The sequence below is a fragment of the Agelaius tricolor genome, unplaced genomic scaffold (assembly GCF_023055355.1).
Source record: "Agelaius tricolor isolate 1412-34295 unplaced genomic scaffold, bAgeTri1.0.p SCAF_36, whole genome shotgun sequence".
Taxonomy (NCBI): Eukaryota; Metazoa; Chordata; class Aves; order Passeriformes; family Icteridae; genus Agelaius; species Agelaius tricolor.
The window spans coordinates 4,604,170-4,625,148 of NW_027269296.1; the positions used below are offsets into that span (position 1 = coordinate 4,604,170).

Below are 20,979 nucleotides of genomic sequence, written 5' to 3' on the forward strand. Positions count from 1 at the left end.
GTGTTGGATTTAGAGTCCTGCGCGTTCAGCATAACGATCTCGAGTTGAAGCGACTATTCTGCAGAGCAGCTTGAAAACTATCCCAGGCTTGCTTTTCCCAAAGCCAGCATCTTAAAGCTGCAGTACTCTCCAGGCATCTTTCCCAGCAGTCCCAAAGCCAAATAACAAAAGGAGCCCTTGCAAATAAATAATCACAGGAAAATAAATAAGATTAGAACTGAAATATACAGTTACATGGTCTTTATTTGGTTTCAGAGGTGGAAAAAAGTGGAGCCAGACTGCAGCTTTAAGCCTCATGCCTGAATCAACCTCAAACACTTGGTAAATTTTACAGCTGATTAGCAGTACAGGTCCGAGATCTGAAGTTCCACGGAGATGAACATTTAGGCACAAACGCACACCCTTCCCCAAGGCATACTTTATTTTTGCGAGTTAGAAAAAAAGCCTGCTATGGGGAAGTGCCCCTTCCCGAGCTGAACAGACACGACTGAAGACCTATTTACTGTCACAGTAAAACATCCCAACAAATAACTAACCCCACCCATGGTTGCAAGGGAAAACTGGTTCAAACCATGCACCAGGGAGACAATTCTCTCTCAGGATCCTTCAACTCCACTGGCACCACAGATTCCACGAGCAAATCCAGCTACCAGCAGGGCTTCCAGCTGCCTATGGCTTCTTGTGCTCCAAGCCTAGTTGAGGAAAGTCATAAGTCCATTATTTCTACTTAAGCCAGAAATCCTGTTAATGCCATTTAGAGGCAGTTCTACAGCAGGAGCTCTTGATCTGCTCTTTGTTTGGGGTGCACCAACCCCCTCTCCAGAAACTCCCACACAGAAAAAACACACAGAAGAGAAAAGCAATCCATTGCAAGCCAGTGTCCGATGATTGTCCCTTTGGGGAGGGCAGGAATCCAGGACAGGGCAAGGCAGGGGAAGGGAGGAGGATGGCAGGTGGGGAAAAGTTAGAAACAAACTCAAAACCACCAAGACACAAGGAGGAGCTCAAAGCCCCTCAGCAACTGATGGCACTGGGTTGCTGTTTGCTAACAAAGTCTGAAATGAAGTCGAACTCGTTCTGTCCCAAGAATAACTCTGGCAGCTCCTGAATCCGGTCCAACCCCAGTTCCAGGACAAGGGATGTCAAGACCTCCTCATCTATAAGATCAGTGTCCATAACATTCAATGTCAGCGCCGGTGAGGGCATGTGCTGCATGCCCGGGTGCTGGCCCGGCCCCACTCTGTACTGCTGGGCACCCGCTCCCATGGGCCCGTTGCTCATGCCCAGCGGGTGGCCCTGGTACTGCGTGTTGAGTTTTTGTAGGTGCATGCTGGCCATGAGCTGCTGGGTGCCCACCGGCCCCATGTACTGCTGCTGCTGCCCCGGCCCATTGAACATCATCGCGTTCTGCATCTGGTGGTGGCCCATCTGTCCGCTGAGGCTGGCCCTCGGCCTCATGGCACCGTCCATGCCAGCCCCTCCGTAGGGCATCATCTGAGCGGCGCCGGGCAGCGTCCTCAGCACATGCTGCCCGTGCTGCGGGGGTCCCTGCAGCCCGCTCACCCCCATGCGGTAGCCCTGCAGCGCGGCGCCACCGTGGCTCATCGGCATCATCATATGCTCGGCCATGCCTCCAGGTCCCCGAGAGATGACAGCGGCTCGGCCACGGCTCCCGGGGACGGCTCCGCGTCCCGCTCCCGCCGAGCCGGCTCCGACAGAAGATCCCGGCGAGCTCCCACCTCCTCCCGGGGGAAGGCACCGCTCCGCTGGCTCCGCTGGCGGGGGAAGCTGCGCGGAGCCCCCGCCGGGAGCGGGGCTGTGCCTGCGCGGTGCGCGCCGCTCCGGGCTCCGGCAGCGCTGGCTCTGCCGAGCTGGGCTGAGCTCCGCGGGGCTGGGCTGGGCTGGGCTGGCCGGGACTCGCCGCTCCGCTCCCGCTCTTATAGCCCGGCGGGCGGGGGCGGCCCCGGCGCCCATTGGAGCGCGGGCGGGCGGCCCGGCCCCGCGGGCGGGAAGGAGGCGCGGCGGGTCGGTCCCGGCTTTGCTCGGCTCCACAGTCCCGCCACTGCATCCTTGTGGCACTGCAAGCAGCTCTCTGCAGTCACCGCTCCGCTGCCTTCCTCCTCTCAGTGCCCCTGCCCAAGTCTTTGTATACCCGCTGATACGCTGGGCATCAGGTCCCGCTGCGGGGCTTGTGCTGGGCTCCCTGTTCCCTCTGAAGGATGCACCTTTGTCAGGTGCTCCCATGCCCGAGAACAGCTGGTGGCATCAGCTGCGTGGTTGGTTACTCGGTCAGAAGCATCTTCCTAGCAAGGATGCACCAAGCTTCCAAACACAGACGGTACTGAGGGTACTGGACACACGGGGGTTTGCTGGTGTAACTGCCTGCAGCAGTGGCTTTGTCACCTCTGAGGTGGGCTCTGTCTATTGTACCCACCCACTGAGCTTTGCTAGCCACATTATACCACCATGAGTGTAGACTACAGCAGCTCTGGTGCTCTCTTCAGGACGTGGTGCATTCCAGTAATGTATGGAAGAACAGCAGTGATCTTCCTTGTCGGCTTTGTGTGCTGAAGGAACCTCGAGACTTCCTTATAAAAGGAACTTATATTAGTGTTGCACAGTTACCTGCTTGGAAGGCACGGAATGACACAGTTCAACTTGCTTCCCCAACTTCATTCTTTGTCTCTGTCCTCTCCCAGACAGCTCTTAACCACAGCATTACAGACCATGGCACTGGTGGTGACAGACAGAACTCTCCTGCTGGCTTGGAGCAGGTTATTTGTGGAGTTTTAAGTGTTCAGCACGTTCAGGGTACTCACAGACCCTCATCAGCAGAGGAAAGGTCTAAGTCAGGCAGCATGGGCACCTTAGGGGGGTTCTGAGCCATGGTACTGACCCAAAGGGTTACTTTTAATGAATATTTCTGTATCAAAATTCTTTAAGCCAGCAGCTCAGAGCAGGGAACACCTGGGAGTTTAATTAAAGAAGTTTAATTAAATATTAATTTACTTTACACTGAGTTACACTTAAAGGTGTCTCTGACAAAGAGAACTGGCCAATGGCAAATTCTTCAAGATGCCAGAAGCCAGGAATGGAAAGTGTCTTCTCTTATCTGGACAGAGCACAGGGCCATAAATCTTCAGGACATTCTGGGAGCTGCCTTTGTTTGTGCCACCTTCTGCCTTGTTGGGTGGCTGGGATAGGTTTCAGGTGTTGTTGGTGAGCCTCTAGCTGATGAATCAGTTGGTTAATTGTTCATTATAATTACGTAATGATTGTTTTTTAACTCTAGAGATTTTGACAAATGCATTTTTAGTACTAATAAACACACGCTCACATACATAGACCTGCCTGCCTACAAGTTCACATGCAGATGCACACCCAGGTGAGAAATAAATGCTAGGGGAGTGTCTGCCCTGCTCTTTTCAGAGGCATCCAGCCATGAAAACATCTCTCACTTGGAGGAGAGGTGTGGTGTGTCCTGCAAGACCTGGGCAGGGGCAGGAATTCTTGGACAGGAGTAACAGGTGGGAAAGGGCTCTCCACAGCATTTGCATTACTGAAGACCCCAAATGAATTGCTCTTCATTTTGGAAACAAATCAGCAGATGACAGAACATTCTTGCTTAACATAAATGGGAAGGTCCCCTCTATCTCTCTCCTCACTCATGCCCCTTCTCCTGCAAGGGTAAAACCAATCAGCTGCTCATCCAGTCTGAGAAGAATTTGACCAGAAATGGAACTGTGTCCCAGCTTTGTGCCATTATCCCTAAATGTTTCCCCAGCGTGACCTGGGGTGCTTGAGAAGAGCCAGTGCCTGCAGGAAGGGAAGGGATGATGGGAGGCAATGGGCAGAGGTGTCCAGAGAGCCACAGCTTCCATGTTTGCCATGTGTATGCCAATTCCCTGTGCTCTGTGTCCTGAGGGCTCCCTGTTCTTGAACCAGTAATGTTTTATTTTACAGGGACCAGCTTGGACAGTGTGCTGCAATTCTCTCTGGGAGCAGAGCTGGAAAAGGGCTGACCTGTTCTGCTAGCACCCCTCTCTGCTCTTTTTGGCCCAGAACAACCAGTGGGCCCTTGTTGTGCTCAGGTCTTGAGGATTAAGGACCCAAACCTCTGCAGCCATATTTACAAACACTGTGTGTGACCCATCTAACCCCAGGCTTGTGTCTCTGCCCTGCCATCTGTCAGCAGCCCAAGGACAGACTGCCCTTTCTGGGAAGGCAGATAAACTGCCAGATCCAGCCTTGGGCTCTTGGTCAGTGAGCCCTGATTGAAGTCACCACATCAGGCACCTCCACCAGTGTGTCATTCACACCTTCCTGACATGGGACTTCCCAGTGTCTTGGGGTGATTTTATGGTGATACTTTATTCCCTAATCATTTGCTTTATGCCCAGAAATGGCTGCTGTAGCTTTATGATGGACCAGGGGTGGGGTGAGGAGCCTTGGGCTCCTGCATGGCTGGGTTCAAATCCCCTCTCTCTCTCTCCAGTGTGCTCAGGCTGTGGTGTGGACCAGAACACTCCTTTGTTCCTTTTGTTGGATTAGATTTTTTGCTAGCTTGAAGCAAGAAGTTTGTTTTTTCCCTTCCCCTAGCCTGGAGGCTGTACTGGGAATCCTCTTGGCAGCTTTTTGGTTTTTTTTTTCCTTGAACTGTTTTGGCTTTGATTATTTTACTTTTTTTTTGTCTATCTGGGGAGCTGGCAGGGGCCACCCTGAACCTGTGACCTTGGAGAAGCTGAACCAACACGAGAAAGGACACTGGAACCCACCAGCTCTGCCTGCTGTGAGGAGACCCACGCCAGCAAGGTTCCCATCTATTCTGCCCAAGGGCTCTGTGAGCTCCTGTTCTCCCCTTTCCCTGAGACAAAGGGGGGCAGCTGCCATCTACACGGTCTAGGGAGGGGTGGGGGTTAAGGTTTTGCAATTTTGATATTTAGCATTTATTCAATCCTTTTCTGTGCCTTGCAGGCACCCCTTTGTTTTTCGGTTTGCTTTTTGGTTTTGTTAATAAACAGTTTTGTTGGGTTTTTTTTCACTTTCACTCACTGGTATTCATTTCTCATTGAAAAATGGGATTACTGGAACCCTTCTCTTTAGAGGAAACACTGATTTCAGAGAGTTTTCTCCTGAATTTGTCTCCAAACTGAGACACCCAGGTTTCTGCTGTACTGGCTGTACTGGTACCATCAGCCCTGTGTTATCAGGGTGCATTACCCAGGCTGGGGATTGCTCACATTGTTGCTCCAGTGGCACCAGTTTGCCTTGGTGTGACTGGGGATGTGGCAGCACTGCCCAGGTGTCTTTGTCCCAGGTCAAGGCATCCACGTGGCTGGGCAGAAGTTCAGGGATCTGACCACCAGCACTTTGCAAATCTTTTCTTTTCCCTCCCTCCCTGATTCCCAGCTCTGTGCCGCCATGATTTTGTGTGGCTGAGCTGTTCCCTCCACACCTTTTTGATGCCTGATCTCATGCATTGACTGTGCAGCACCAGTGGAATTCCAGTGGTAAACTCCTGCCCTAAGCTCCCCAGGGATGAGAGGTAGCACTGCCATGTGCTCCTGTAAGCACAAAGACTTTCACCTTGCAGGTTCACCAGCCCACAGCCAGCTCCTTGCTGGTGGCTCAGGCTCCTGGGAAGAAAGCTACAGAGGAAATGCAATGGTTTTGGACCATGTCATGTATTATCTCATTTTCTTTTGGTATGAGAATCCAAAATAAACTCAGGCATCCTGCACGACCTGAGAAGTTCTCCTGATCTTTGACCCACATTTTCTGTAGATCACAACGATTTCTTATTCTAAGATAACTAGTAGGATTATTAATTTTTTTCAGATACAATGAATATGATTTATGCTCCTTTACTATGCAAGTAAAATCCTTTAAATTCTCCCTCCAGAGACCAATCTGGTTACACAAAAGGATACTGCCAGGCAGAGGGAGGCCAAACAGATCTGATGGACGTGGAGGGTCCCAGGGCCCACACTGCCCACCCCTCAGGGTCTGCTTTTCCCTTTCTGGTGCATCTGATTCCTTCAAGTCCTGCCTGGGGACACCTCTGCTGCCTCTCCCTGCACTGCCAAGGGGCTGAAAGATTTTCTACCTAATGTTTGATTGTCTTGGGACAATCAAATATTATAACTTTAATCAAATATTCACCATCAGCTGCTGAAGGTCTCTGTACCAGATCTGGAAGGATCCTAGGGAGTCTCTGCTGCACATCCAATGCTTTCCCAGCAGATTTGTTTATTGACAACCAGGAGATGAGAAGGAGGTGCAATACACTCATTTTTAATTTGTTTAAGGGCCATGGCAGTTTGCAAACCTCAACTCTGGAGGTGAGAAGTCCACCAGAGACTATGGTGCTATAAATACTGAACTAGGGACAAATTCTGATGGAATTTCTTCAGTTTGGCTTTAAATAGATATGTCAACAAGCCAAGATTTAGAAGTTTAATTAAATATGAATTTTCTTTACACTGAGTTACACTTAAAGGTGTCTCTGACAAAGAGAACTGGCCAACAGCAAATTCTTTGAGACACCCTGGTACCCCAAACCTATTTCTTGCCCCCAGATGGGTCTGCCATGGCCAATTAAGGTGACAACCAGCATTCACTGGGCAGGATGTGGGGAATCTGTGGTTCCATCAGGGCCCAGCATGGAGGTGTGGTGGATCTGAGCTCCCTGGGGGCTGTGAGTGGGGCAGAGCACTGGGAAGGTGCCCAGACACTGCCTGGTGATGGTCTGTGGAGCTGAGGTGCATTACAGGGGAAGGACTTTGCCCAGCACAGTCATGGTGCCGTGCCATCCCTCGGTTCATGTGGGGCAGGAACAGGCTCGTGCCAGCCTGGAGCTTCCTTGAGCAAATGCCTCTTAGATGAGAGAGATGGGATGAGTGTGGCTTTTCTCATTTCTCATTTCTCTGAGAGCAGCTATGGGTGTGCAGCAAGAAAGACTTTTCATTAAGATTTTAAAAACACCCAGATATTAAGGAGGAAAAGCAAAGAGCTCAGATGTGGCTCCTCTCTGGGCACCAGCAGCTGCACAGCCACACAGCAGCCACACCCAGCAGCAGCCCTGCACCTCCTCTCCCTGATTTCTGCCTGGTAAAAGGGTCCTCCAGGAGAGCAGAATCTCCTGTGATTCTCATTTGCATTTAGATGGAAACACTTCATGAAAAGCAGGAGCTGCTAGGCAGAGCCAAGGGGTGCAAACAGCCCATGGCAGGGGGCAAAGGGGGGCTTGAGCCCCAGAGCCCCACTGGGAGCAGGGACTGGTCTGCAGCCAACAGCTCTGGGGAGCCATGGCCCTGCTGGGATGCCAGGGCTGGGAAGGCTGTGCTTCCTCTCAGCTCTGTGGGAGCCTGCCAAACGTGCAGGTGTGCAATCTCCTTGCACAGGCTTCCTGTGTGCACTGCTGTGGGCCCACTTGTCCCTCAGCAGCATCTCACCTGCCAGGGCCACTGAAGGGTGCAAAGGTGGCTGAGGCCAGAGCCAGGCAGGAGGGGCTGGTGCTCCCTGAGGAGTGGCAGCACAGCTGATCCCAGTGCCTCGTGTGCTCCAACCTCCAAGCTGGCTTGCCCAGGTTGTAAACAACTTTTTTTTTTTTTTTTTTTTTTTCCCTCTGGGCTAATCTTGCTCTGTGGGGGCAGATAACATCACTGGAATTTTTCCAGTGTCCTTTGCAAGAGCCTCCTGCTTTGGACTTTGGCTGAGATGCACAAGAATGAGACACGAGCTTCCTCAACTGCTTTCTCTTGTTTGCTTTCCTCTGGGCCTGCTTCCTGCTCTGCTCACTGCTTCTGGTTCCTGGTCTCATGGAGAGTGACCAGAGGCAACTCAGCACCACCTTGTTGTTGCATTGTATGTGCAGGGGTTAGGCCATAGTGTGCACCAGCCAGCCTGCTTCTAAGCTTGTTATCAAAGCCTCAAAAATTTGTCAAAGCTATTAGAACATAAATTGTGCTAAATTAAGGAAGAAGAGGCTGAGAAACCGAATATCAAGACCACAAGAACTAAATAACAGAAAACTATGAAACACCCAAACTATAATCATATACTCCGAGAAATGCAGGCAGAAAATGAGTGAACAAGACAAAGGCACCAATCAAGAAGTGTGTGCTGAGTAGTTTGTAAAATCTATAAATATGTGTGTAATGTAAACAATAAACAACTTCCATTTAATCATATCAGTCAGTTGTTCAAGAGTCCTAAATTTCCTGCAATCCTTGTGCTTCCCTGGGTGTACCTGTGGGCTGGGGCTGGGATGCTGGCAGGAAGCAGAAGGGGCAGTGGGGTCTGGGCTCTCCTCACTGATGCCCTGCAGAGTGGGGCTGGCACTTGCTGAGCTCCTGCTTTGCATCCTGACTCATTCCAGGGTGGCTGCTTTGGGTTTAGGCCTGTACCATGGCTGGGGTGGGCTGCATTCAGCCTCAAAGGCCCAGAGGGGTCCTTGTCCTGTGGCAGAGCCAAACCCAGTACAGATGATGTGGTACCTGAGCTCCAGCCCACCCCACTGCCTGTCCCAACCCTGCCCAGAGATTCCACTTGTGCCCCTCAAGCCCTCAGGGTCTGACAACAGAAAATCTGTCCTGCTTTGGAGAGGGCTGGCAGCCCAAGCACCCCTCAGCCATGGATGTGCAGCCTGAGCCTGGCCCAGAGGGCTGTAGGTGCTGCTCTGAGCGTGGCAGGACAGGCAGCCTGCCAGACCAGTCTGCCAGCCCAGCCTCTGACATGCCACAGGGCCCTGAGTGTCACCAGCTCGTGCCTCAGCAGGGGTGGAGCACGTGTCACCACTCAGCCCTTCCCCGTGCTCTCATCCCTCCCCAGCACAGGTCTGTGGCTTGCTGCAGCCAGGGAAACTGAGGCACTGACCCTGTCCTGCTGCTGGCCACAGCTGAGCCACCGCCCTGCACAGGCCTGGCTTGTGCTCTGTTGGTGTTTCCCACTTCTATTCTTCCTTTCCAGGTTTCTGTATGGAGTCTGTGGTCCACAGACAATGAATGAGCTGGCTCTGGTGTCCAAGGGAGGATCCACTGCCCAAGTCATGGGGCTCTGCTCTTGCACAGTGCCCTCAGCCCCATGGCTGTCCTGTCTAGGCCCCCCTGCATGTTCTCTCCTTCCTAAAGACAAGCCAAGGAGTCAACCCTTCTCATGTGAGTGACCCATAGATCTGCTTTGGGGTAAGAAGGCTTTGCCCAAGGCCTGGCTCACATCACTGCCCAGGCTTGTGGTCACCACTGCATGGCCTTTCTGGATGTCCTGGTCACCACAACTTTCCTCAGGCTGGATTTGAGGCACAGGTGGACAGAGCAGGCTGTGGTTTCTCTGGCAAGAAGCCTGCTGTGTCCTGTCCCATCACAGGTCAAGACTGCCTCTCCTTGGGTCCCCTGCCATGCCCTGTCCCTCTGCCCACTCCTCCCAGGACCTGCTGTGGTGGTGGGCTCAGTGGAGATGGACAGCACTGGGGCTTTCTCACTCAAGTGCTGCTCCTGTGAGACCCATTGTTCTTTGGGGCAGGGAGCCAGAGAGGTTTGGGGTTATTTCTTGTTATCTGCAGGCTCCTGCCCTGCTGCTGTGCTGGGGCAGATTAGCTGTGGCGGTTTCTCTGCTCTGCTCTTGCCTCATGCAACTGACTTGCATTTGGAGGTTGGGGTAGTCAGGGCTGTGGTGGTGAGTCTCTGTGGGGGCTGTAGAATGGTGTTTCTTTCATTATCACAGGAATATCTGTTGCTGTTTATCTGCCTTCTCTTTCCTTCGTGTTATGCAACCTCCTTTTGAGATGTCGGTGGTTGTTTCTCCAGGATTGATGTAGCAACAAAACTCTTGCTGGTATTTCCAGACCCTCATGGCTGTAACATCCAATGTCACACCTGCCCTTCTCTGACTGCATTAGGATCCCCAAGTACTTTTCCACTCCATTTATGAGTCCAGGTGTTGAGCAGGGAGTACAGCAAAGCCCTGGGAAGATGCAAGCTTGTGAATGGGCTGGGTGCTGGCAGCTCTGGTTCGCGTGGCCAGGGGAGGATCAGGGCTGGTGACTCAGGGCAACTGAAAGTTTTGTCCTGGGAGAGCTGACTGGGATCCAGGTCGCTGGGACCTGTTTGTCAGGTTCCTATATTTGCTATTCACTAGCTCAGTATTCCTGAAAACAAATTGTGTTGTTGTCACCTGATTGGCATCACAGGCGTCAGAGCGCGGAGAGTGTCCGGCGTGGGGAGCCTGTTTGGGTGGCTGGATCCCAGCTCTGCTCTGGCCACATCTCAGCCCTGTGCCTGCCTGCAGCCAGTGCTGCTCCTCCTGCCCCTGGAACAGCCCTGGTGCTGCCTGGGGACCTGTCCTGCTCCTCCAAAGCCAGGGCAAAGCACCACAGCCTTTGCTGTCAGAGGAGACCTTCAGACTCTCATGTGTGCCTGGGTTTTGTGTGTGGTGGCTGCAGGCTGTTCATGGAACTGTAGAACCTTCCTGAGACGGAAGGGACCCCACAGGGATCATGGAGTCCAACCCCAGGCTCTGCCCAGAAAATAGAAATAAAAGCTGGAATCCCCAGTTTTAGTGCCTGTGCCCTGGACTGGGCTGCAGACGTGCCATGGCAGCAGCTGGGATCTGTGTGCCCTATAATCCATTGGGCTTTTTCCTTTAGGATTTGCTGCCATTGTTCCAGTGCCATGCTCAGGATGCTGAGGAAAGTGAGAATAGAAAGAGTGTAGGGTTGTAGAATCATGGAATATCCTGAGCTGGAGGGGACCAAGGATGATGAACCTGCCCAGAGCCCCCAACAGCCCCACCCTGGCCATCCCTGCAGCGCTGCCCAAATTTGTCCCCCATCCTTCATCTCCCCCATCCCTCCCTCTCACAGAATCATGGAATGTGCTGAGCTGGAAGGGACCCACAGGGATGATCAATGCCAAAGCCAAGCCCTGCCCAGAGCCCCCAGCAAGCCCAGCCTGGGCATCCCTGGAGCTCTGGCAGCCTCGGGGCCGTGCCCATTCCCTGGGCAGCCTGGGCAGTGCCCAGCACCCTCTGGGGGAAGAGCCTTGCCCTGAGCTCCAGCCTGAGCTGCCCTGGCCCAGCTCCAGCCATGCCCTGGCTGCTGTCCCTGGCCCAGAGCAGGGATGGGAGCTGCCCCTCCACTGCCCCTCGTGAGTAGCTCTCAGTGTGCTCTGCCTTCATTCTCCTCTGGTCCAGCTGAACCAGTCAAGTGACCTCAGCTACTCCTCATATTGCTTCTCCTCTAGACCCTTCAATGGGCTTTGGGACAAAAACTCCTGGGTTTTGCTCTCCAGCTGGCCCCTCCTGCAGCAGGGGTGAGCTCTGCTGGCCCCTGGCTCAGGCTCTGGGCTGGTGATGGTCCCTGAGTCACCACTGGGCTGGGGTAGGACAGGACAGAGTCACTGCTGTGTGAGAAACTGCTGGTTACATAGAGAGGAGAAAGAGCTGGCAACAGGTGGGTGACAGTGCCTGAACAGGCTGGTGACAGAGCCTGAACAGCCTTGGGAGGCTGCAGACAGTTATGGGGAGAAGGTACTTGTGGTGGGACACTGTTTCCTTCATTTCCAACATCTTTCTGGAGCAGGACATTTCTTCTTACACCAAGATTAAGCAGAAAAACCTGCCAGCTAAACCAGGGATTTCACTGATAGGTAACTTTTTGCATAAGAGCAAACCAGTCCCATGAAAATATTTGTTTTACTCTGAAGAAATAAAGAAACAATTTTTTCTTCTTGCGTCATCCATTCTCCTTTTTATCGCAGTAAAAGCTGACAGGGAGCAGGAGCTGCTTGTGATCTTAGAAATACAGAAGAAAACATCTGTTGATGTTTGTGGTGGGAGAAGCAGGGCTGTGCCTATCTCACTGAGCAGCCCTGCTGCTGCCTGCCTGGGCTTTGGTGATCTTGTCATGTCACCAGGGCAGTGTGTCAGAGCAGCACTGCTGGCCTGGTGCAGGGCACGTGGAGATGAGCCAAAGCAAAGGGGTTTGTGCCCAAGGAAAGGCCAGTTCTCATGTGGGCAGGTTTTCTTTTTAGGTTTTCTTTTTACATGAAGAAAATTGTCTGGATGCTTCAGTGAATTATTCATTTATTGGGAGTAAACTGAAAATGTGTGCTATCCAAAAATGCACGTTGCTGGCCGGTATCCACTGAAATCCATGGGAGTTATTGGCATGTGTGATGTCAGGAAAACAGCTCGTGTTGCTGCTGCCATTGTCAGGATTAAAACTCAACTGCCCTTTTTGGGAACACTGACTGCTGAAGGCATCTGTTGTGTAAGGAACAAGCTGGTGGAAGTAGATGACTGTCAGGTGGGGAGAGAAACCCTCCTGCTGCTGCCAGGGCCGTGCTGTGGGCTTGTGAAAGGTGTTTGTAGTTCCACACTCTGCAAAGTGCTGGGAGAGTTGGTGCTGTGGGTGTGGGGGGTGCAGGAGGGGTAGGAGCAGCATCCCTCCCTCCTTTCCTACCCTCCTCTCCCTCCCTCCTTTCCTACCCTCCTCTCCCTCCCTCCTTTCCTACCCTCCTCTCCCTCCCTCCTTTCCTACCCTCCTCTCCCTCCCTCCTCCACCTGCCCCATCCATCTCTCTCTGCTGCTGAATCTAGGAATCCGTGGTTGTACATGGTGGGGCTGTCTCAAGGGGTTCTCCTGTGTATCTCAGTGAGGAAGTGGCCAAGGCCAGATTCTGAGATTCTCCTGTCACTGAGGTCTTCCTGATGCCCCCAGCAGAGACATGAGATGGTGCCAGGCACAGGCTGGCATCCTTCACATGTGTTACATCCTTTACATATGTTTACATCCTTTACATCCTTTTAAATATCTCATTTCCTGACGCCAGTGACCACAAGTGCTGCCAGTTCTGGCCCAGGCAAGGTCTGAGTTGGGCTCTGCAGTTGAGAGCATGAGATGAGTTTAGGGAAAAGCTGAAGGTCTGAAATGGGAAAATCCACATTAAAAAAGCTGCAGTCCCTGGGAGACTCCAGTGTAAGGCTGGGGGACATGGAGTTACAAGACAAAGTTGGAGGTTTTGGGTGAGATTTGAGCTATCACAACTCTTCCTGTGTTCCTGGCTGTGGCTTGGTTCTGCTGCACTTTTCAGCAGCACTGTGAAAGCATTTCCCCTGTGTTGGAGTGAGGTGGATGGGTTACTGCTGTCCTGAGGAAACAACACATGGAACTGTGCTCCATGGCTGCATTTCTGCAGGCTGAATTGCCTTCTCATTGGTGTGGTTTTCTGATGCTTTAGGGACTTCCAGCTTCTCATACAGGAGCTCATCTAGTGCTGGAGCTCTTGATAAGCAGGGAAGAAGGGCTCTGGGCTGGGAAGCAAGATTTTTTTCTTGTTATGGATATGTGGCATTAATCTGGCCCACTCTATCTCACGTGATGCCCTCTCAACCCTGGAGAGCAATCTGGACCAGCTTTAAGCTTCCACCTCGGTGGCACTGCAGTCCCCTGCCAGCTGTGCCTCAGAGAGTCTCCATGAGAAGGTTCAAAGGGCCTTGTGCCTCAGGAGCTGAGCTCTCCTAGAGCTGAGCCAAGAGGAGCACGGGCTGGAGCAGCCGGGAGGAGAAACTGTCCAGGACAGTGCAGCCCCACCAGTGTCTGGGACCTCCTCTGGGCATTTTCAGCTGGATGTGGTCAGGTAGGAGGATTTGGACTGGGCTTGGACTCAAGAGGACTGGTTCAGCATGGATGTGGGCCCTGCAAATGAGCCCAAGGGGGCAGAGAGCTGCTGCTACTCTCCCCACATGAGCAGCTGATCCAAGCTGCACAGGTTTCTGCAGCATTCCCACCTCAGATCCCCCTTCCCAAAGTCATATGAGCAATACAGCTTCCTTCTCAGGGTGTGGGAGCAGGTGACACAGCACACAGACTTTGCAGGCACTCCTGGAATGATCACCACTCATGGGGACAACGTGGAGATGCATGTGTTCCATGGGTTCACCCAGATTTGGGCATGTGTTTCACAGCCTCTGCTCCATGGCCACAGGGGAATGCTTCTGAGCTGTGACAGGTGACCCAGTGTCACTGCTCAGGAATGTGCCAGGTGCTGCCCATGTTTTGGACTCTGCAGCATTTGGGTCCCTGAGCTTTGGGTGTGTTCTGGACCAGGTGATGCTGGGGGAAGGGGAGGATGAGGATGAGGTGAGGGGGTCTGTGCACAGGTGGCTTTTCTGGTAGCTGAAAGCACTTGCTGCTCTCTCTCTCTCTATCAGGTGTTGTCCCCAGGGTAGCTGCCTTAAGATATTGTACCTGGGATGTGGTAAAGTCTGTGGCTGCACCCTGGAGTGGTCTGGCTGGAGCATTGTGTCAGAACAAAGCTGCTCCAAACTTGCAGATCAAGGGCTGAATCACTGCAAAGGTCTGCCCTGCTCACTGGGGCTGCCCACACTCGCTGTGAGGGCAGGACTGGGAGCACAGGTCCCACAGGCAGAGGCAGCCTGCCCTGAGCTCTCAGGTCTTCCAGCTTGACAAACCTTGCTGAGGCATCCCTGCCTTGTCCTTTGCCTCCATGTGTAGTCATGATATTTTCTGAAAAATCCTTTCCTTAGGATTTTTCCTCCTGAGAAGCTGAGAGGCCTCAGGAACAAAATGTAAACATTGATTATCTGCTGCTGTGGAATGCAACAGGGGCATCTGGGATTGGGCTCATGTGGTTGTTTCTAATTAATGGCCAATCACAGCCCAGCTATCCGGACTGTCTCGGTCAGTCACAAGCTTTTGTGATCATTCTTTTTCTATTCTTAGCCAGCCTTCTGATGAAATCCTTTCTTCTATTCTTTTAGTATAGTTTTAATATAATATATATCATAAAATAATAAATCAAGCCTTCTGAAACATGGAGTCAACATTCTCGTCTCTTCCCTCATCCTCAGACCCCTGAGAACACCAGCACATCCATGGGCTCCTCCCTTGGGCCAGGAGATCCTCTGTCCTCATCACCTCTGTGCCACAGGGAACGGACACCTCTTGGACCTGAAGGGTCCCATCTCTCTCAGCCTCTCCTCGTGTAGATGATGCTCCAACCCCTTCATTTTTTGGCCCTGTCTGCTCCAGTAACTCCACATCTTTTCTGACCTGCAGTTTGTGCAGCAGTTTCTGGGCACTGCTTCTCAGAGATCTTGAGATCTCCTTGGGCTTCCAAGCGCCTTTGGGAATGCCTTGGAGGGTTGTGCTGCTGATGCCTCCCTGTTGCCTTTGCAATCTGCATTAGGGAGCTGCATTAGCCCCCGTGAGGGCCACCATGACCCTGGGGCAGCCAGGAGCCCCATGTGCTCTCCATCCACCACTGCTGCTCACTGCACCCTCCTGCTCTGGCTCTCAGCTGCCTGAGAACTCTGGGGCATGTCAGGGGTGTTGTGGAGCTGAGCTGTGCCTGGGCAGGAGTGTGAGCTGTGCCTGGGTTGGTGGGGGGGCTCCCAAGGCCAGGACAAAGCAGAGCAGTAGGTGGGAAGGTCAGCTTGAGGTGCTGCAACTGTTCTGTGCAATGTGTGAGCAATGAATTACACATGGAAGTGAAGGAAGTGAGGAGAGCTGGCCTTCCCCTGCTGGTCCTTTTGTGGGGTGAAAAGCATGAGCAGGTTTTGGAGCTGGTGACAGCAAGGAGCAGGAAGAGGAAGTGTGAGGGATTATAAATATCTGGCTCTCCAGGGGCAGAGCAGTGAGATACTGGTTTCCATGAATAGGCTCCTGGAGTATGACACTCTCTTCCCTCTTTCGTGTGGCTGTGCTCCAGATAACAGAAACCACTGCTGATTTCCTGAGCTCACTGTCTTTGTCATAAAAACCCCAAACAGCAGCAGTTTATAAATAAGGCTTAGGAAATAGAGCTGCTATTCTGAGGAGCAATGAAACCAGCAGCTTGACCAGCTCAACGCTTCAGTTCTGGTTCACAACGAACTTGAGCCATCACAGGAAGAAACCTGAAGCCTTTCCCAAAGAGGAAAGTGGAACTGGGCTGCAAAGAGGCCATGGAAGTGCTGTGCAGAGCCAGGGCCTTGGCTGCCAGGGGCTGCCTGCCTCTCTCACTGTGCTTAACCCTTCTAGAATCAGAGATTCTCCTGAGCTGGAAGGGAGCCACAAGGATCACCGAGTCCAACTCCTGGCCCTGCTCAGGACAGGCCTAAGAGTCCCACCCTGTGCCTGAGAGCATTGTCCAAAAGCTTCTTGAACTCCCAAGCTCCACCAGAAAACCTGCCTGCATCCTGGCAAGAGCCCACAGCCACAGCTACCTGCCACACCTGCTGCACCAGAAAACACCCTCTGCTTCTGATTCCCTCTGCTTCTGCAGCCTGTGCCATTCCAGGGCTTTGTACTAACACCAGTGGATAACATTCCATCTGGATCTGTGCTCTACCTCAGCCAGATGCTGAGGAAACCTTCAGCCAGATAGCAGGAGCTGAAATGAGTGCAGGGATGTCTGCTGGAGGTTTTCTCAGAGTTCACCCTGTGCCTCTGGCCAGAGGGTCAGCCCTGTTCTGGGGCTTCTGGGTGCTGCCCCTTCCCTGCTCTGGGTATGAACCTGGCCCAAACTGTGCTGAAACCCCCAAACATGTGTGGAGATTCTGGCTCAGAGCTGTCCTGGCACAGAGGAGCAGATCTGACAGGATGGCTGTGAATGGGGAAGCCCTCAGGAAGGGAATTCCTGATGCTCCAGCACTTGGGGAAAGATATGGATCTCATGGACTGGAGAGTATTTTGAGACGTGCAGTCATCAGCACAGCCCTGGCAGCTGGAGGTGCTGAAGTTTACCCTGGAGAACAGACAGAAGAGGAGGGCAGGAGAAATCTCCAAATCCACAGAGAAGGTGGAGGATGGATCTTTCTGCCATGATCCTCTAAGAGGCTTCAGCTGCAGGAAGGAGGATTCAGGTGAGACTCAAGGAAGATCTTCCTGCTTGGACACAGCTCTTTATCTTGTAAGAACTTTAAAATAGGACAATGCAAAGATAGCTGAGCTACCTGAAACTGGAGGGCAGGCCTGTCTTCATCCAAAGTCCCCCATCTCAAGGTGATGCCACATCCAGTCTATGAGGTTCTGTGGTCTGTAGGGTGTCTGTCAGGGTGTGCTGAGTGTCCAGAGTGGAACATCTGCCCTTTGCAACTCCTCGTGTGTAGTTTCACCGTTCAGGCCAAGAGAGGAGCAAGCTGCCATGTGGAGCAGCTTCCTTGTGGGCAGAAAACAAAAGTCTGTGTGGATAGCTGTGCCACCCAAAACTTGTCATGATTTGCATTTTGAGAAGGTCGTGTGTCCTGGGGGTTGTTGAACCTTGATGGGAGCTGCCTGGCTCATGGACTGATCCCCAGAGCTCTGGGCTTCCACAAGGCAAGACTGAGGTGCAGAAGCTTCTGCTGAAGGCATGCTGTGCCATGCCATGCCATGCCATGCCCCCTGTCTCCAGAGCAGTGCAGCCTGGCACAGTCCCACCTGGCAGGAAATCAACTCTTGGTGCAAGAAGAGATGATTTCCAGCACGTTGCCAGCCCTGGCTGTGCAGTTGGGCTTTGCAAGCTGCAGCACTGACAGCACAAGCCCTTAAACAAACACTGTCTTCTGCTGTAAGGTTTGTAATTGCTGGCCACAAACCACAGGCAGCCAGGCCTGGCTCCAGGAGAGAGAGATGTGCAAATATTCCTCTCTTAGAAGTTATCTCCAAGATGCTGCCACAGCTTGGGCCTCCCAGAGAGGGTGGGGAGAGAATGGTTCACAGGCAAAGGTGGATCATCTCAGCACTCTGCTAGCACAACCTGGGGTCATGAGAAGCTGCTCCTGCTCTCCAGTGCTTCACCCTCTGCATTCCAGGTGCAAGCAGGAATTTTACACACACAAACACACAGAGAGAAGGGCACCAGGCTAAAGGAGGGTCTATGTGTGTTTGTTACCAGTCCCTGTGTGCTCAGCTTTGAGGAATGGTGCTAGCAAAATGGCAAAATCCATGCCAGTTTGAGTTCTGTCACATCAAAAACCTTCTCCATATTCCCTACTGGTATTTTGGAACTGACAGCTCATGGCAGTTATGACAATGGGTTCTGCTAATCCAAAAAAAGTCCTGGATATGGAGCTGTACACAGATTTTATATATATTTCATGCATTGTGCCTGTAAAGTAAAATGCTATTTGGTGTAGTTCTTCTAGATTTCCTTGTTTGTGAGCCTGAAACTACAGATGGGATGGGATGGGATGGGATGGGGTGGGGTGGGATGGGATGGGATGGGATGGGATGGGATGGGATGGGGTGGGATGGGGTGGGATGGGATGGGATGGGATGGGATGGGATGGGGTGGGATGGGATGGGATGGGATGGGATGGGGTGGGATGGGATGGGATGGGATGGATGGGATGGGATGGGATGGGTGGGATGGGGTGGGATGGGATGGGATGGGATGGGGTGGGATGGGATGGGTGGAGAGAGTGCAGGTGGTGCCATCTGCCACCTCCTTTCTCTGAAGCAGCACAAGCCTCAGGGCTTCCTGCTCTCCCTGTGCTGCTGCAGCAGGGACACAGGAGAGATAAGCAAAGAACACCTTTCTGGTGGACTCAATTTTCAGCTACAGCAGGTTTGTTAAACATGAGAGCCTGCCTGTCCCTAAAAATGGGTCTGATTGCAGTGGGACAGCTCAGAAAGGCCCATGGCTCCAGTGGACTCAGTCCCTGCTGGCCATTTCCAGCCCAGCTGGCAGAGCCAACTCCCCATTCCCAGTGGAGGAACAAGGAAGAAGTGGAAGAAGGAATAAAACCACTTTGCCCTGAGCTGAGCCATGTAGCAAAGCTCTACTTTGCTGTGCCTGAGGCAGCACTGGCTCCCTGGGATGATTTCTAGGCACCAGCAGCACTTCCAGCCCCAGATTCAGCCCAGCCAGGTGCCCGTGGGTCACCTCTGGCTCAGCTTCCTTGGACAGGGACAGCCTGGGGAAGGGCCCAGCAGTTTTATCTCCTGCAAGGGCCCTCTGCTCTGAGCACATCCAGCCTGGGCTCTGCATCCAATCTTGGCTGTGAGCTTCTCCCAGCCACAGGAGAGCTTTGCTGGGCATGCTTGGCTGGCTACAGGACTGAGAGAAGGGCAGCAAAAGCACTGCTGGGGTCATCCAGTGAGAAGCAGGAAAATCATCACCCATTGTGTGTCCAGGGCTGCTCAGAGGGCTGACTGCAGGACACAGCTCCAATGGAAATGAACATTACTGGGCTTGGAAGTGGACTTCATGTTAGGGCCAAAAGTGGCTGGGAAAAATTTCCTGGAGCTGCTGTTGCCTCAGTTTATACAAACTTACTAAGAAGTTGTGGAACTGGGCCAGATGAATCAGAATTCATTCAGGAAAGAAAAGTTCAGGGCTGTAATTGAACCTGTTTCAGAGCTCTTTCAGAATGAAACATTTCCAGGTTTCCTTTTGAAGTGGATATTTTGAAATCTCAATGTTTTCCTGCTGTTTGTGATGGCAGAAAATGATCTCAGGTTCAGAACAGGAACAGAAACTTGGAATTCTCTAAAATAATGAATGCAAAATTTTGTTTCCAAAAAAAATTGAGATGAAAGTCAAACTCTGACATCTTGAAATTCCTGGTGGGAAGGGGTCCTTGCACTCTGTGCCACTTATAGAGAGATGTCTCAGAGAGATAAGCACATGTCAGTGAGCAGCTCTGACTCTTCTGCTTTTCTTCACCCCATGCAGGGCAGCAGGTTTGCTCTCCTGTCCTGTGCAGCAGTTCTCTGTGTGTTTTGGTGGTTGCTTTCCTTGCTCAGTGCATGTGGCCAGGTGGGAGCAGCTTTGATCACACAGATCATGAGCAGAAAGGAAGAGAAGGATGGAAGAGGGAGGAACATGATTAAAAAGTTAGGAGACGGAAGGAGACACACGGGGAGTCCTGGAAAGGCTCCACACCCCATCTTTATGGTGAAGAAGGTCCTGCAACCTCCTTCCAGGACCTGTGGGCCCAGCAGGGTGCTGGGAACACGTCCTGAGGCAGCAGCTCCCAGTGCAGCTCTGCTGCAGGAGGTTGTTTTTGACCGAGTGCAGGTTTTTCCCCGAGTTTGTGCACGGCGCTCTCAGGGCTCTATAAATACCTCGGTGCTTCCTGTGGGCTCTGTCAGGAGGAAGCTGTTCCCCCGCTGGGGAGGAGGCAGCAGCAGCCTCAGGGTGCAGGCAGTGTGTGGCTGGGGGCAGGGATTGGGGGCACACTGTGCCACTGCCCCCCTGTGCCCCCAATGTGCCTGTCACACACATCTTTGATGGAAAAGCCTTTCCTTAGGATTGTTCCTCCTGAGAAGCTGAGAGGCCTCAGGAACAAAATGTAAACATTGATTATCTGCTGCTGTGGAATGCAACAGGGGCATCTGGGATTGGCTCATGTGGTTGTTTCTAACTAATGGCCAATCACAGCATAGCTGGTTCAGACTCTCTGAGCCACAAACCTTTGTTACCATTCTTTCCTATTCTACTCTTAGCCAGCCTTCTGATGAAATCCTTTCTTCTATTCTTTTAGTATAGTTTTAATGTTATATATATCATAAAATAATAAATCAGCCTTCTGAACATGGAGTCAGATCCTCGTCTCTTCCCTCATCCTCAGACCTCTGTGAGCACGGTCACACCAATGCCCCACATTGGACTGGATATTTCAGCATTTCTGGAAAGCAGCATGTGGGGAGGCCATGGGGGCTTTCTGGGATGCAGACAGGAGGAGGAGGAGGGTGAGCATTCAGGGCTCTGCTGGGGCTGTCCCAGCCCTTGTCTGGTGTTGGGTGAGAGGATGCTGCTTTGAAGGATGATGCACGAGGTGGCACTCCTGGAGAGAGGCTTTGAGGGTGGCTGCAGAGGGTTTGCCTTGCTGCTGTCTCTGACAGCCCTGAAGGAAGCTTTGCACCCAGGCAGGAACAGGCAGTGTGTCAGGGGTGGCTGAGTGGTTCAGAGCAGGGAAGGAGACTTGCAAATCACTCAAGTGCTGGTGGCAGATGTCTGAAGCTCTTCAGTGTCACGGACATATGAAAAAT

General features: G+C 52.4%; 1 protein-coding gene across 1 annotated transcript; it reads right to left on the reverse strand.

Annotated features, from left to right (window-relative positions):
- Positions 1–225: 225 nt before the first annotated feature.
- On the reverse strand, positions 226–1,989 carry LOC139602908 (cbp/p300-interacting transactivator 3). The gene has a single exon (XM_071453132.1). The coding sequence runs from the start codon at positions 1,972–1,974 to the stop codon at positions 1,015–1,017; it is 960 nt and encodes a 319-aa protein (XP_071309233.1). The 5' UTR covers positions 1,975–1,989; the 3' UTR covers positions 226–1,014.
- Positions 1,990–20,979: the final 18,990 nt, after the last annotated feature.